General features: G+C 38.4%; 1 protein-coding gene across 2 annotated transcripts in view; it reads left to right on the forward strand.

The window, feature by feature from the left end:
- Positions 1–15,393, forward strand: part of rasgrp1 (RAS guanyl releasing protein 1) — a 72,755-nt gene extending 57,362 nt beyond the window's left edge. For both annotated transcript variants that reach the window (XM_003214495.4, XM_062968204.1), the window contains exons 13-17: positions 1,933–2,077; positions 4,800–4,836; positions 5,525–5,671; positions 8,158–8,528; positions 11,399–15,393. In XM_003214495.4, coding sequence (XP_003214543.3) covers positions 1,933–2,077; positions 4,800–4,836; positions 5,525–5,671; positions 8,158–8,528; positions 11,399–11,530 — 832 coding nt within the window. In that variant the 3' untranslated portion in view covers positions 11,531–15,393. The remainder of the gene's footprint in view (positions 1–1,932; positions 2,078–4,799; positions 4,837–5,524; positions 5,672–8,157; positions 8,529–11,398) is intronic.
- Positions 15,394–15,562: the final 169 nt, after the last annotated feature.

The raw sequence follows: 15,562 nt of genomic DNA on the forward strand, positions 1-15,562 counted from the left end.
TGCCCTATTTTAATAGAGGGGAAAGCCTCAGTGCACATACCACATACGTTGTTGTATAGGACTCAAACCTCTTGAAACTGAATATTGTAGCCATTTGCTCTTCTAATTTTCCAAAGTGTTGGGGAATAGATCTGTGTAATAGCTTGTATTAAGCCACCCATTAGTAATTATCAAAAGTATTGGTTTCTATTGTCATCCTGGAAAAAAATGAGGATGCTTACCAAGCACACTTTTGGAATGTACAATTACAACATTATGGTTTTCTTTTTAAACTATGGTTCCAACATTGTGTTCCATCCTATGCAATCTCAGGGTTTGTAATGTGATATGCCTGACTGTTCTAAATACTCCTCTCTCTAAACAATCCCTTCTAAGCTGCAAATTCAAGGATTCTATATAATGGAACCATGAATATTCATAGCACTTTAACTGTGTGGTGTGAAAGTCCACTCGGTCTTTTAACTGCAGTCAGACAGTGAAGGAAATATGTGGGAAAATATCCAGATGCAGAGATTGATTTGGACTTTGATAATATCCAAACCTTTGCAACCTCTCCTAAGGTGTTGCTGTTGATGAAAGATGGCATTGCTAGTAGTGACTAGAAGGTACACCTGAAATAGGCTTATTGCAGTACCTGAAGACTCATTTTTCAGAAATAGAGGAACCGGTGGTGATTAATCTGTTGGAAAATGCTATGTGAACTTTCTCTGAGAAAATCAGAATGCCAAAGAAATCAGTTCATGGCATACAAAGAGAGTCTTTGTTAAGTGTCTTTGGAGCAACAATGCTAAACAGAGCTAGGTCAGCTGCCTGAAGGCACTTACTGTGGTTGAAATATAAACCTGGATGTTTTCCTCTCTTGGCCTTGGGCATTTTGTAATGATATTTTTTTTAAAACTATCAAATGTCCTGCTGTTTTTCAGGAAGTCCAAGTTTTACTCTCACCAGTCTGTCACTAGTTTTTCAATAGGTGGGCAGGAGACACACATATACATGCCAGCCAGATTTATAGGAGACAAGAGAGCTAGTCTTGGGATGGGGAGGTGAGGCATACCAAGTATGATATGCAACAAAATGGAGCAGTGCTCCTACTTGGTATGCCAGCAAAGTAGCCATGACCTTTGTTTGTGTATGTGCTAAAGTGTATACCTGCTCATACTTCCTCTTGTCTCTAATCCCGTGAGTCATAATTTAGCCTGGGGGCTGTGTGCTGACTAAATGGAAAGGACAGGGTTAGAAAAAAAAATGTGGTTTTGGACTATAGTTTCTGTGCTAGCTGGAGGATTCTGAGAGTATTAGTCCAAAAACTGCCTTTTCCAAGTTTTAAGGGAAGACTGTTCAGCAAGGCTGCGGGGTTTCAACAATCCTCCTTAGGTTTTTAATTAAATAGGTCCACCCTATTGACTGACCCTTTGAGACCAACAGTAAAAAACTTGCTTACCTTGCTTGCCATCAAAAGCTTTATATTAGAACAAGAGAGCAAGAATCCTTTCATGTTTAGAGGATTCCTGTTGTGCATTTCCCCTCCTTTTTCCAGCCTGTTCATTGTCCAAAATGGCATTAGAAATTGTAAAAAGCAATTTGAAGGTAACCGTGTTGGGAATTATTCCCTGGGCTTCTCCTTTGTTTTGATAATTGTGCAGCATGTTCAGAATGGATTGTGAGGGCTGCTCCTTAAGCTGTTTTTGCTGCATTTTAAACGAGCTGCTGAAAAAACTCGTGATCTACTTGACAGGATCATGCGGGGTGTGTGTGTGTGTGTATAATGTGTTTCAAGATTTTCTTTGCTGTGAAAATGAATTAGTGCATTTACATTAGCAGGTTGGTGGCTGTGTGTGGGTGGTGAAAAATAGAGATGGGGAGACACTGTTAACTCTTTGTGTTTCTAGCAGCATTAAGCCCCAGTTGATCCTCTTTTTTGTTTATTTGCAGAGAAGGCCTGATAAGCAAAGATGAAATAACAGCTTACTTCATGAGGGCAAGCTCAATCTATTCTAAGTTGGGCCTTGGCTTTGCCCACAATTTCCAGGAGTCCACTTATTTGAAGCCAACTTTCTGTGACAACTGTGCTGGATTTGTAAGCTTGGGAGCAGTTTGATGGGGGGGGGAGGTATTTTAAAAGTTAATTATACCATATGATGTGTATAACAAAACTTTTCTGGATAAATGACAACACTTGTTTGCTGTTTGTATCACTGACTTAACTTCACCTCTTGTGCCTTTAATAACATAATGGCTGAAATGGGGAGGGGTTGTTACTTAGTTGTAGTATACATACTTTCAGTGAATCAGATTCCATGAGTCCAGTAGTGGTCTCTACAATAAATACTGAAGAGCTCTGTCAGTCTTCTGTCATATGATCATTTTGAAGAGCTGCTGTTTGTCAAGGACAAGGGTGACTATTGGTATGAAGCAATTTCCCCTTGAATCCCATTTTGGAAGAAAGGTGCGATATAAATTCAAGCAATGAATAAAGTTTTAAAACCAAAGTCTCCTGCTGGTACAGAGCTAAAAATGCTTGTGTTCCTTTGCCCTCTTTTTTCATCAATGGATTTCTGATAAAAAAATAAATGGTGGAAAGAGAACATGGGACGGCTATAAATAGAGGACATTTTTCTCTCAACCTGTCCTTGCTTCAGTAATTCATGCTATAGGATTTCACAGTAAAAGCCTCTCTTAGAAGTTGTGACACCAGAGAAGTTGTAATATAAGATAATTTTATACATTGATATGTAAAAAATCAAATTTGATAAGCCTTTTTTGTGTTATGGCACAAAAACAATTTCCAAAGGATTGTTGTGCATTTTCTGGGCTGTATGGCCATGTTCCAGAAGCATTCCTTCCTGACATTTCACCCAAATCTATGGCAGGCATCCTCGGAGGTTGTGAGGTATATACCTCACAACCTTTGAGGAAGCCTGCCATGGATGTTGGTGAAACGTCAGGAGAGACTGCTTCTGGAACATGGCCATACAGTCTGGAAAATGCACAACAACCCAGTGATTCCAGCCATGAAAGCCTTCGACAACAAGGGAATCAGAAGGTTTGTAATGTTTCTTTTCAAGTAGATCTGAATTACTTTAGGAGGTTTATTTGAACACAGCCTGAGCCTTTCATACGCACAATAGATTGGAGCAAAGAGGCTGCATTTTACCTCTGTAGCCATTGTCTGCAGCAAGGCATGTCTTTGTGTCTCTCTGGAAACAAAAGCAGGGGCAGGGTTTTTGCTGTTCTGTGAGCCCATTCTGATGATTACTGAAGTACACTCTATATTTATAAAAACATTTGAGTGGGCAACATCTGTTGGACTTTATTTATTTTAGGAAACCTGTACCTGACCTTCCTCCCATCATGGAACCCATAATAGTGATGTGGCTGCTATTGAATATAGTTTCCTTTTTCAGCATGGCTGCTTTATTTATCAAATATCCTCATACCATATTCTGGAATCAACATTTAGGTCATTAATACTTAGGAAGACTTGAGGGAATGAAATCTAGAAAGATTCAATGTATCTAGCCTCAGTGTTGATTCAGATCCTCTCCACATGCTTACATGTTATATCTGACATATATTTGCAGGGACAATAGCCTCCTTATGTGTTGCGCTTGGCTGGAGCTGCTAAAAGTTCATGCCAAATAATACCTGGTTGATTTTTAAATTCCCACAAGAAGCTACAGTACCAGGCTAAAATGGCTACCACCCTAGACATTATTATTATTACAACAACAACAACAACTTTATTTTTGTATGCCGCCAGCATCTCCCCGGACTTGGAGTGGCGTACATGGGAACAAACCCAATCAGATCACATTTACATCATAAAATAAACAATTAAAATAAACATTCCTGCACCATAGGCTATATTTATCATCTCTAATAGTCCAGCTCATTGTTTCCCATACTCTGTTCTTCCAGGTGTTTTGGACTTCAGCTCCCACAATTACTAACAGCCAATAAGCTAGTTCAGATTTCTGGGAGCGGAAGTCTAAAACACCTGGAGGAGTATTGTTTGAGAAACACTGGTCCAGCTGTTTCAGGATGAGGGTGGCCAGACTCTGCCAGGCCAAGATGATTGGAGAAGGATAGGACAAGAAAAAGGAGTTTTTATCTCCTCTTCCTTCCACTGTGGTAATCTGGTCCATTAGTTTTGTATTCTAGCCTAAAACATGGCTTCTGCAATGACACAGACACCAGGGACAACCTTTCAGTGCCTGATTATTGGGACACTTACTGGATAAGAAACACTGCCCCAAACTCCTTGTATAATGATGAAGTAATAAAATAATCAAGCAAAAAATTACATTTAAAATATTGTAATCATATGTGGTCCATGGACCAGCAGCTCGGTATTCTTGATATATGGGAGAGTTGAAATAGATATTTACCTGAAGAATTTCTCACTGTTTGGTGAAAATCTTTATGCATCTGACAACTCTGAATAGGTTTTCTTTTGCAACTGGGTTGTTTTTTACGGCCATCCCGGTTCTCTGAGATTTATAGATACTGAGTGGGTTTTTTTGCCAAGATGAATAGGCACCCTGAGAAAACCAGTTTTTGATCATGATCTACATCTTGCTCCTTTTTATTATGGGTGGTGGTGAGCTTTATCTCCATTGCTGGTTTTAATCTGTTCTTAATGGTGGGAGAGTACTGTTTTTGACCGAAGAACAGCCACAGACTTTTTCATTGGATAGTTGTTCCATTTGGATGGCTTTGCAGAGATGGAAGAAGGGTATCAGTCTGCTGTCTTATATTTTATGTAGCAGTATATAACATAGCTTTGCTTAATTTTGCAGCTTTGGGGAGTTATTAAACAAGGATATAGATGCAAAGGTAACCAAATAATACTTTGTTTGAATAACCTTTAAAGTGGCTTGTAGAGGACTACATAGCATTATGAAATTTTGTATCTTTTGAACATACTTAAGCATCACTTTCTAATTGCTAAGATTAAAATTTTGAAGGTAATTTGAAAATCTTAATGAACAGCATAGACATATTTGACATTTTTGTTCAGTGTCTCTTTCCCCCTTATCTCACCCCATCCCAACAATGCTATATTCCTTTTCTTTTCATCTGATCAGACATTGCAACTGCCTAGAAAATGACAAGAAGCAACCTAGTAAAGTCTTAAATCCTCTGATGTATAATGTTCCCCTGTTTCCTGCTGAGTTACTAGATAATATATGATGGATTATTTTGCTGTTAAGTAGTTAGATAACATTGAGAACATATGGTCACATGTTCTGAATGACTGAAACATTGAATTAAAAGTATGAAACACTGTGTAATATGTAATAATGGAAAGTAGACTGTGCTTATTACATCTAATATTACAGTACTAAACATCCTTACTAGGTAGCAAGCCACAATAGACAGTGGAACACATTTCTTAGTAAACTATGTATAGGCATTTTGTGACGCTCCAATAGAAGAAGGTTCTCAGGCTTCACAGAATGGGAGAAGCATTAATGTATAAGTAACAAGACAATGAGCTGTCCTTGTTTTTATCTGCTTGCAGATTGTGGGATGAACTGTCACAAGCAATGCAAAGATCTGGTTGTATTTGAATGTAAGAGAAGACCTAAAGGCACACCTGTGGATAACAGTCCGGCATCAGCCCTTGCATCTAGTCTCTGTCCCATGGGACTGAAGGAGCACATGCATGGTATGACATTATCAATTGAAGAACCTTCTTCGTCGTCGTCGTAGTAGTAGTAGTAGTAGTAGTAGTAATATTTGCTGCTAGTGTTCTAGTTTCATTTCTGTTTCTTCATTACAACCAACTGAATAACTGACTTTTTTATTGTATGGCCAAAATCCCATTGTTAACATATGGTTCTGTAATGATATGTTGCTGTGTGTCCTTTCTTGGATGTTGTGAAAGGAGGGATTCAATACTTCTTTATGCAACACACCCACACCCAATAGAAGAGGGCTTTACAGAGCTGGAGTCATTAACATAGCCCTTTACTGATAGAGGTGGAGATGGGAGGCTACTGGGCAGCATCTAGCTGTAGTTCTGCAAGAGGAAGAAGGGAGCAGCTTTCCAGGAAGGAAAAATCAGGTATTTTCTCCTGGCTGTAGAATTGCAGCCAGAAACTGAGTACTGTACTTCCAGTTCTCCTCTTGCTCAGTGAATGACCATTGCAGTATGTGCGGTCTTCTGGCAGTAGTGGGGACGGGGAAGAAGGGAATCCAGAAATTCAGGGAATTATCTTGAGAGAGTAAACTGGGGATGGTTTGGCAAGATGGCCTTTTGGTTGTCATGATGTTTTTACATTGCTGTATCAGGTTGAAGATAAATGTGTCCCAGTATGGTAGCTGCACAGATGTTTCACAGATTCTACAAACATGACTTCTACACAGTAACATCTTCCTGCTCATGGTTCCTAGTAATTAGTATTGCATGCACTGTATAACCATCCTTAAAAAGGCCACTGCTAATCTTGAAGCTGAATTCCCAATTCATTGCTAACTCTATGCTGCCCAAGACATTTTGCCCTGGTGTGAAATGAGATGTGGATAAACAGAAATGCACATGAAGGACAAATGGCATTTTCAGCAATGCAATGTGAACATTTGGTATCATTTGCTCTTTGATATATTTTTCTTACAAGAGCCTAAATACTCTGAAGTGGGAAAAATTCTTACTGGGAATTTGAAAACTATAAGTTTATAAAGGGTATTTTTGTGATGGAGAGAAGGCACCACCATGGATGATAAATGATCATAATAATAATCGTTAGGAAGAAATAATAAATCTGCCTTGTTTTTTCATTACTAAAGACTTATTTAATAAAATAGCAGTGGTTGCTGCAGCAGAGACAATACAGAAGAGATGTAGGAGGTATTCAGAAAAGAGCCAGATATAAAAGCCAAGGAAGGGATCGCGCCAGCGTTTATTTTTAGCCCATCTTTTTATCTTTTTTAATGTTGATATCAGGGCTGTTGTCAGTGTGTTTTGCCATATGATGAAGAAGAGCAAGAGTTGCAAGAGGGGATGCTTGTTTTAAAACTCTTTACTTGGAAATTAGTTACACAAGAAGTAGGCCCCACCGTATCCATGAGGATTTTGGTTATGGGATCCTGTAAGGATACAAAAATTTGCAAAGAATTGTGTCACATTATGTAAATGGCAGTGACATGAACATGTACATCTGAGCATGTCCACATAGACCAGTGGTTCTCAACCTGGGATCCCAAGATGTTTTGGCCATCAATTCCCTGAAATCCTAACAGCTGGTAAACTGTCTGGGATTTCCGGGAGTTGTAGGAAAAAACCATCTGGGGACCTCAGGTTGAGAGCCACTGACATAGACATTAATGATATGGGATGCAATGATCTGCAGTCAGTGGAAATTACAGATCTGGAGCCCATGGATCAAAGGAAAACATTATATATAGGCAATCCTCAAATTACAAACAAGATGGGTTCTGTAGGTTTGTTCTTAAGTTTAAGTTGTATGTGTTGAAACAGGTACATTTTAAGTGTAACTCCAGCCCCCCCCCCCCTCTCTCTCTCTCTCTCTATATATATATATATATATAGAGAGAGAGAGAGAGAGAGAGAGAGAACTTGCTAGCTAGCTTTGGATAGCATAAGGAAGGGTTAACACTCCGGTACCCCTGTTCTGTCCCTGTGATAAGTGGATTTTAAAAGATTTGGCTTGTTGTGGAAACAAGGATTGACAATAAAGCTTCAGTGGAGATATCTTTCCCCCTTGATAGCTTTTTCAGAAGTGAATTTCCTAGGGGTGGATTTCTCTCACTTCCTGTTCCTTCACCCCCATTCTTAACTATGAATCATTTGTAAGTCAGTTGTTTGTAACTCAGGGGCTGCCTGTAAATGATTGAAATAAATTCTCGGTCATCCTTAATAGTAGCCCCAGTGTTACTGTTATGATCATATTGCAGGTCATGCAGTTTTTCCTTTTCTGCAGAGAATAGAATGGTAAAAGTAGCTCAACATAAAATAGCAATAGAGTTCAGGAAAATGTTATGTAGCCTTTTCAAGCAAAACATTCACCATTTTATTCACTGAACTTAGGGTTCCAAAATAACATGCAATTTTCTTCAATCATTGAGCTGCTTTTCTTCTTTTGTAATATTTTAATGCTGCATTCTTATGCCTTTCTCCCCTTCTCATTATAGGGTTGGAGGAGGGAGGATTTCCATTCCCTAACGGAGAAGTAGTTGAGCACAATGAAGGGAGCAAAGACAGAACTATTATGCTGATGGGGGTTTCAGCTCAAAAAATCTCAGTGAGGCTAAAGCCTTCCATCGTGCACAAGAGCACGCAGACTGACCTCATGCTGATACAGGAAGAAGGACTCCCTGGACAACAAAAAGAACCAGGAATGCTACAAGAAAGCACTTTCCTCCAACCTACCGCTCTGTCTCCATGCCCAAGCCCAGTTCTTAGCCGTAGAAAGGCTTATGTGAAATGGGAAAACAAAGATTGCAACCAAAAAGGAAAGGAGGAGCCATGTACTTTAAAACCTTCGTACCAGGAACTAGAGCAGGTACAAAATCTATCATTGAGAATCTTAGACATTAAAACTATATACAAAGTATTATCTGTAAAGAATGAATGGCAGTGCTACTTAAATGGTAAGTGTGTCACATTTGGAGACTCAGTTTGATTTTTCAATGTTTCTCAGCCACTGCCATTTCTCCACGCAGGCATCCAAAAAGATCAGAACTAATGCCATGATGGACAGAGTTTGGGGCTGGTGGTGTTAATGATTCTTTTAGGTTTTCTTGGGATGGACTATGCTCTTGCCTTTCAACACTCTACTCAGAAAAGGATTTTTAAAAAATAAAGAATTATTGTCCTATAGATAAGTCAATCCAGGTTTATTGGCTTGATTTTTTGACTAATTTTTCTATACTTATATGTATATTGTATACCCATGTATGGGGTATCTCATAGAATTAAAATATAAAATGGGGCCAAGAGAAGATCTGTGTTTAGTACCTAGGGCTCCTTAGAAGAAAGAAAAGCTGAAAATATAGTAATGAAAGCTCCCAAACTTCTACCTGGCAAAAAATTGAGTTGAAGAAATTATTTTTAAGTTCCTGGAAGCTACATGAAAGAAATTGTCAAAGCCCATCTTAGATTCAGCAGGTGTTTTTAGCACAGTGAGCATTGTTGTTCTAAATATCCTGGAGTAATGAGGAGTGAAGTATTTCAGTTAGGTTGCCTATTGACAATCCAGTAGGTTAGAGTAGTCAGGCTGCCACCAGAGTAAATAAAAAACAAACCTTGAGTGAGCACATAATGGCTTAACTTGCAACTAACACCCACTTTCCCAAAACAGCAGTAGAATATTTTCAGATCTTAAAGGGGTTGTTGAACTTTTAAAAAATCCTATCAGAAGCAACTTGAGAACATACTGCAAGTCGCTTCTGATGTGAGAGAAGCATTACCCAGGGGACACCCGGATGCATTACCGTCCTACTGGGAGGCTTCTCTCATGTCCCTGCAAGCTAGATCTGACAGACAGGAGCTCAACCCGTCTGGCGGATTCGAACCGGCAACCTTCAGGTTAGCAACTCAACCTTCAAGTCAGTGGTTCAGCAGAAGTGACTGTTCATTTTTTAAAAAAATTGCTCTCTTTTATACCCCCCCTCCCCATGTTGCCACACATTATGGCTGGCATCCTTTAAACATGTGTAGGTGCAGTTTATGCTCCTTTTTGGAGCAGGTGTAAACGACATTTCTCCTGCTATTGTACCTCATCCAAGAAAATATGGTACCCCACATTTGTCTGACTTTAGGGGGCCTGCTGGTACTCCTTAGTACAGTAGAGTCCCACTTATCCAACATAAATGGGCCGGCAGAATGTTGGATAAGCAAATATGTTGGATAATAAGGAGAGGTTAAGGAGAAGCCTATTAAACATCAAATTAGGTTATGATTTTACAAATTAAGCACCAAAACATCATGTTATACAACCAATTTGACAGAAAAAGTAGTTCAATATGCAGTAATGTTATGTAGTAATTGCTGTATTTACGAATTTAGCACCAAAATATCATGATGTATTGAAAACACTGACTACAAAAATGCGTTGATTAATCCAGAATGTTGGATAAGCAAATGTTGGATAAGTGAGACTCTACTGTAATTCAAACTATGAAGAACAAGCTGCTCAGGGAACCTGGGGAAATGAAAGAACAGTTGCACTCAGTCCTATCCCTAATTAATTGGGACCTGGTCCCATTAAATCCGATGCATAGCTGTATGAGGTACTCGCCACACTTATTTGGGGAATAAGTCTTATTAAATGCACTTCATGGCATAAGATATAATATAAAGAGGTCTCCCAAAACAGAGGATTTTAAAAGGCTAGACATGTTAGTATGGCCAAAACTGTAATCCTGAATTGTTTTTGCCTGAAGGATGCTTGTGGCATTTAAATTTTGGTGTAAAGTTGATCATGTGAAGATTATTTTAAATTCCTAGGGCCATGAATTCCTGGTTTTAAGATACCAGGTGATGATTTTTGAGCCTGCTTGACAGTAAATCTGTGAAGGAAAAGGCACCTTGGAACTAACGGGTTGATTAAGGGGTAGGTGAAGCTGATAAGTTACTTTTTGATGTGTTATTTAAGAGTTGTGAGTTATAGCACTGCAACAAAGTATATGAAAAACAAGTTTGGAAATAGTACTATCCTAAGTGTGGTTTTAAGGAATGCATTTCCCCCACATTTGGAATCAGTCTTCACAGATCATCAAACAGCAAGACGGAAAAGAACTTGCTGTCCAAGGGTAAAAAAAAGCCACTGTTTGTCATTAGGGGGGCAGGGATTTTGTTAACTTCACATATTAGCAGTTCTCAACATAGTATTAATGTGAGCTGTGCTTGTACATAAGCATGTTAGATTAAAAAGCAAATTGTTTGGTAAATAATGCTTGTTGTAAAGCTTTGGAACTGGCTTGGCAGCATATATGCTTTTCCTAGGTTAAATTATATGTATTCATTAACATCCTTATCCATTTGACGTACTTGCAAACGAGCCATTAATTGTCAGCTCTCTTCCTCCTTCACTGTAGACTAGAGTATGTTGGATGAGCTGGAGATCTCTCTATTCGAACAGATGCGTTCTCTGATCGTCATTTGGAAGATGTCTTTTGTGCATGAAAGCATGTGTTTAGCACACGATGAAATACTTTTTTGAGAGATGCAGCAGTGATAATTGCTCCCCTCTTGAGCAGATGGCTGTGTATCTTTCAGTCCATTTACTTTTCAAGCTGTTATAATTTGGGGAATAGTTAAGTACACAAACCTAGAGAATAGGATGCCAGTGAAACAAGTGCTCCTACTAAGTAAACCTGAATCTATTTCTAAAGCATATATTGTTCTGACGGCACCTGTATTTTTGTTTAGGAGAGAAATATCCTTGCAACAGAGAAAGAGACTTTGAAGCTGCAACTTAAACAGGCACATAAGAAAATTGAATTCCTCAGCGTTCGAAGAAATCACATTTTGGACAGCAGGGAACATGGAGACTGCTTGTAGCTAACAAGTCAAGAGTTCTTCTCGTGGAAGATAGTAAAGGCAAATGGGTCTCAAGGTCTGTTGCATTCAAGCGCATGACAGGTGGCCCATTTCAAACAAAGTTATCCTTGTTCTGCCTGTTAATAATATGTGTGGATGCATGCATTCCCTTTTGAACAGATTTAAAAGTTTGCTTTCTGTTGAAAATGATTTCACTTGGAAGTCTTTTTAAATTGAAGCAAGCAAAACTATTGCTCTGCTCCCAATAACAAAATTGATTGAAAAAGAGAAATGGAAAAGATGCCTTCAGAAGCTTCTCTTTCTAGAACCGGAAATAGTAAGCAAATTTTGCAGTACAGAGCTGGAAATGACGTTATTGGGCAAGGTGAGAGATGGAGAGAAGTTCTCAAAATAGCAAACAAGTGTCTTGTTTTATGTGGCAAACTGTAGCAGTTTAGGACAGTTTAGCCACAGGTTGTGTTGGTGTCAAATGGACAGAAGAATTATGTGATATGTCTTCTCCCTCTGAAATTTATGCATCTTAACAGTACTTTGCTCTAGCTGTGATCTATTCCCCCATTCCTCTTTGTAGAAATTCAGTTCAGAATGATTAGTATAATAACCTTCACCACACAATACACCTGAATTTCACATAACTACATTTCACATGAGTTTATACACATACACCCCTTTTAAAGTAAATTTGGTCTACACAAGCAGATTGTTGCTGTTTCACTTACTAAATTCCAAATATTAATTAATTGAAAGTTTTCCTGTATGTGAGCCACAGATTCAGCTACATGATCATTGTAGAAGCAGTGAAGGCCATCGACATTTCAAAACCCACACATAGGTAGTGACGACAGCATAACAACCTTGATTTTGTGATGGGAGTGTAACTTTACCCTTCACATTTAATTTGAACAAAGCATTGTTTTTTTACTTATTTTAATGGTATATGGAATCGAGAACTAATCACTTTTTAAAGGATCCCACTCAGATTTTGGCGTTGTTGTACCTGCACTGATTTTTCAAAGGGCACTTGAAGTAATTTATTCATGAGAAGTATGGTGAAATGAAAATTCTTTTTGCTTGTGAATCCTGTTGAGCCTCACTGGATCTTCTACAGTGGTAAAGGTTCCTTTGCTTCCTTTCCAATTATTTTGCCGTGCTGAATCCAATGTATGGCGGTCATAGTGTATAGAAGTCCAGTCATTTCTATCAGAGTGAACGTAATGGAGAAAGCACTTGAAAGTTGAAATGCACATTCATCTCTTTGCACAGCTTTTGGGAAATTGGGTGTAGTTCCTTACATGCAAGCAGCAGGTTCAAAACCTGGCTTGAAAAGGAAAGCCCTTGATAGCATTAGCCTGCTTCCTCCTCCCCCCCCCCCCCCGCCCAAGCCAACTTTACTTGATTAAATGGCTCAGTAGTTTTAAACTTCATTCCTGCACACTTAATAGGTAATAGGTAATTACTTAACCACATCTGTGAAGAAAAAAGCACAAAAATCATATACTTTTGTTTCGTCTTATAGAAATATCTTGTGATTCAAGGTAAATGATACACTATGAAATGTGGTATCAGGTGCTTGTGACTTGGTGTAGTGTGTGTTTTATTTATTTACATCTTGTTTCAAACACATTCCTTAATTTATTTTTACAAGAATGAGGTATTAGCTGCCCACCTCTTGCAGCATTTTATTTTGTGCTGCAGTGTGTATATATTCTTTTGGAGTGGTTTCACTATTAAATAACTCCAGCATAATCTGTTTATAAGATTATTTGTATAAACAAACCTGTAATTTAAATGTATGGTTCAGAAACCAGCTTCAGTTCTGTTAGGTAAATCTGATAGTGTTGTAACTACACTCCACTGATTGTAAATATTTATAAATTTGTCATGCATGGGCTTTAAAAGGTAAACAGAGTTGACTCAGAGCAGTTATACACTAAGCATAAACAATTAAACCACTCTAGAAAGGAAACCCTTAACAACTAGCTAATGTTTTGCTTCCCCTTCTTTCCTCACACATTTGCCTTCCTTCAGCAATCTTCCTCTGTAGTCAAAAACCCTTCTAGTGGGGAACCTTTTGCTCCTGAAGGTTTTCATTCCTTCCAGAAAGTGGAATCGTGATCCATAGATGACAGAAACAAGTATCAATGAACACACACAGTCACACAAATATATACCACACACACACACATATATATACATACACACCCTTCTTTTATTCTCACTTCTCTCAATTTTTATATATATCACAAAACAGCACATCCAGAACTTCATCTGTTCTCTATAAGGTTGCATTGAGAAACAAGAGTCCTCTTTTCAACATACAGCACAGAAGTAGTGAGGTACCCATATTCCTGCTCTCTGTGGGCATCTCCTTGTACTTCTCTAGTATATGCCAAAGGCATTCCCCCCAGCACACAGCAAAGAAGGAATGAAACTTTCATACTTGCTTCAAAGGTAGATGAATAAAGAGGCAGATGGGACCATCAAGAGTGATAGCTAGTAAATCTTTAGTCACTTTAAATGTTATATTCCTGACTGGCTTGCTCTCTTTTGCCTGCCTGGGCCTTGGGCCCACTTCCTCTTGGGGAAATAAGGTGGGGATTCAGTCAGCAAAAAGCTGGCCTTCATGCCTATACAGGTGTGAGAGGCCAGTGAGGAAATACAGTCAAGTCAAACCTTTCATACAATTCTTTAAATTGTTTTAAGTAATTTGACTGAAGCCAAAAATATGTGTTCTCTTGTAGATGAAGTTGCTGAGATAAATGATGTGGGAGTATTTGTAAAGCAGCGTGCAAAGATAACTAACTGTAGCTCACCTTCATGGACCTGAGTCAGTAAATAGTTGCAGGAGTTACCCAAAAGGTGGCAAAACCATAAAAACCAACCAAACTTACCTTCCTGCAATCTACATTTAAGATAAATATGCTCATGGCAAAACCTCCTAAACCCTCGTATTAGGTAAGATTTGACTTCCTGAAGGAGCATACCCTAGGAATGCATTTTTCCTGATTATACCTAGTGCACTGGTTTGTATCCTTTCATAGAAGTCACATACGTATTTCTGTAAACTAGATCAGATTGCTGTATGAGCAACATGTAGAACATTTGAAAACAATGTGGACATTTCATTTGTTTTAAGGGAAGTAGCTAGGCTGTTAACAAGAATTAACTGGTTTATTAATTTCAGTGTAAAATTCAAGGTACTGATAGTAACCTGTACACGTCTGGTTAGTGGTTCCCTTATGTAGCCACATGAAGGTCATGATTCTATAGACAGATAAATGCTGTTGTAGATTTGATTGTTTTTGAGTCTCATGTGCAAACAGATCAGTAGCCTTATTTCCCCCCTAAATGTATGTGAGTTCATGAACAGGCTTCACAGCCACACTATCAGCTTTTAAAACCTCTATTTGCATGAAATGATGCATTCTCAGTACCAATGTATTAGCTATTGCTCAAACTATCACATTACGCATATTTATAGCAATTGTTCTCAAAGTTTTGAAAAACATTTGCAGTCTGTGATGCCAGCATGACGGACATATCCTTCTCAGCATTCCTTCCATACTACACATATGCCAAAACATCATACCCTTCAAGTTATTAAGGCTTCTCATCTTATACTAATGCTAGCTATTTCACATTTACTATAACTGAAATGAGTACATGGAAAAGTATGAAAAAATCAAGAATGTGATCTTGCAACAGCAATGGTTTTTTAAAGTCTTTTCTTCAAATCTGCTTTCATCTGACAAAGATATCTGTAAGACTGTGATAAGCAAAGAAACTGACTTTTAGATGTACAGGCTGTAAAAGGTGGGTGATGTGCATTTAATTTGATATTTATTAAAATTTGAACGACATAATCTTTCTGTGACATTTGTGTTTGCTAATCAGTTTACAGTAACCTTAAGTCTGATAACGAGCACCAAAGACTTTTGTTAGCATGGAGATCATTGCCTAGTACAATTTGGTATTTAATTTCAAGATTCACTGCCTTATTCTAGAAGGGTTGCAGGTGAAAGTATTTCTTAA

Source organism: Anolis carolinensis, chromosome 1, assembly GCF_035594765.1.
Source record: "Anolis carolinensis isolate JA03-04 chromosome 1, rAnoCar3.1.pri, whole genome shotgun sequence".
Taxonomy (NCBI): domain Eukaryota; kingdom Metazoa; phylum Chordata; class Lepidosauria; order Squamata; family Dactyloidae; genus Anolis; species Anolis carolinensis.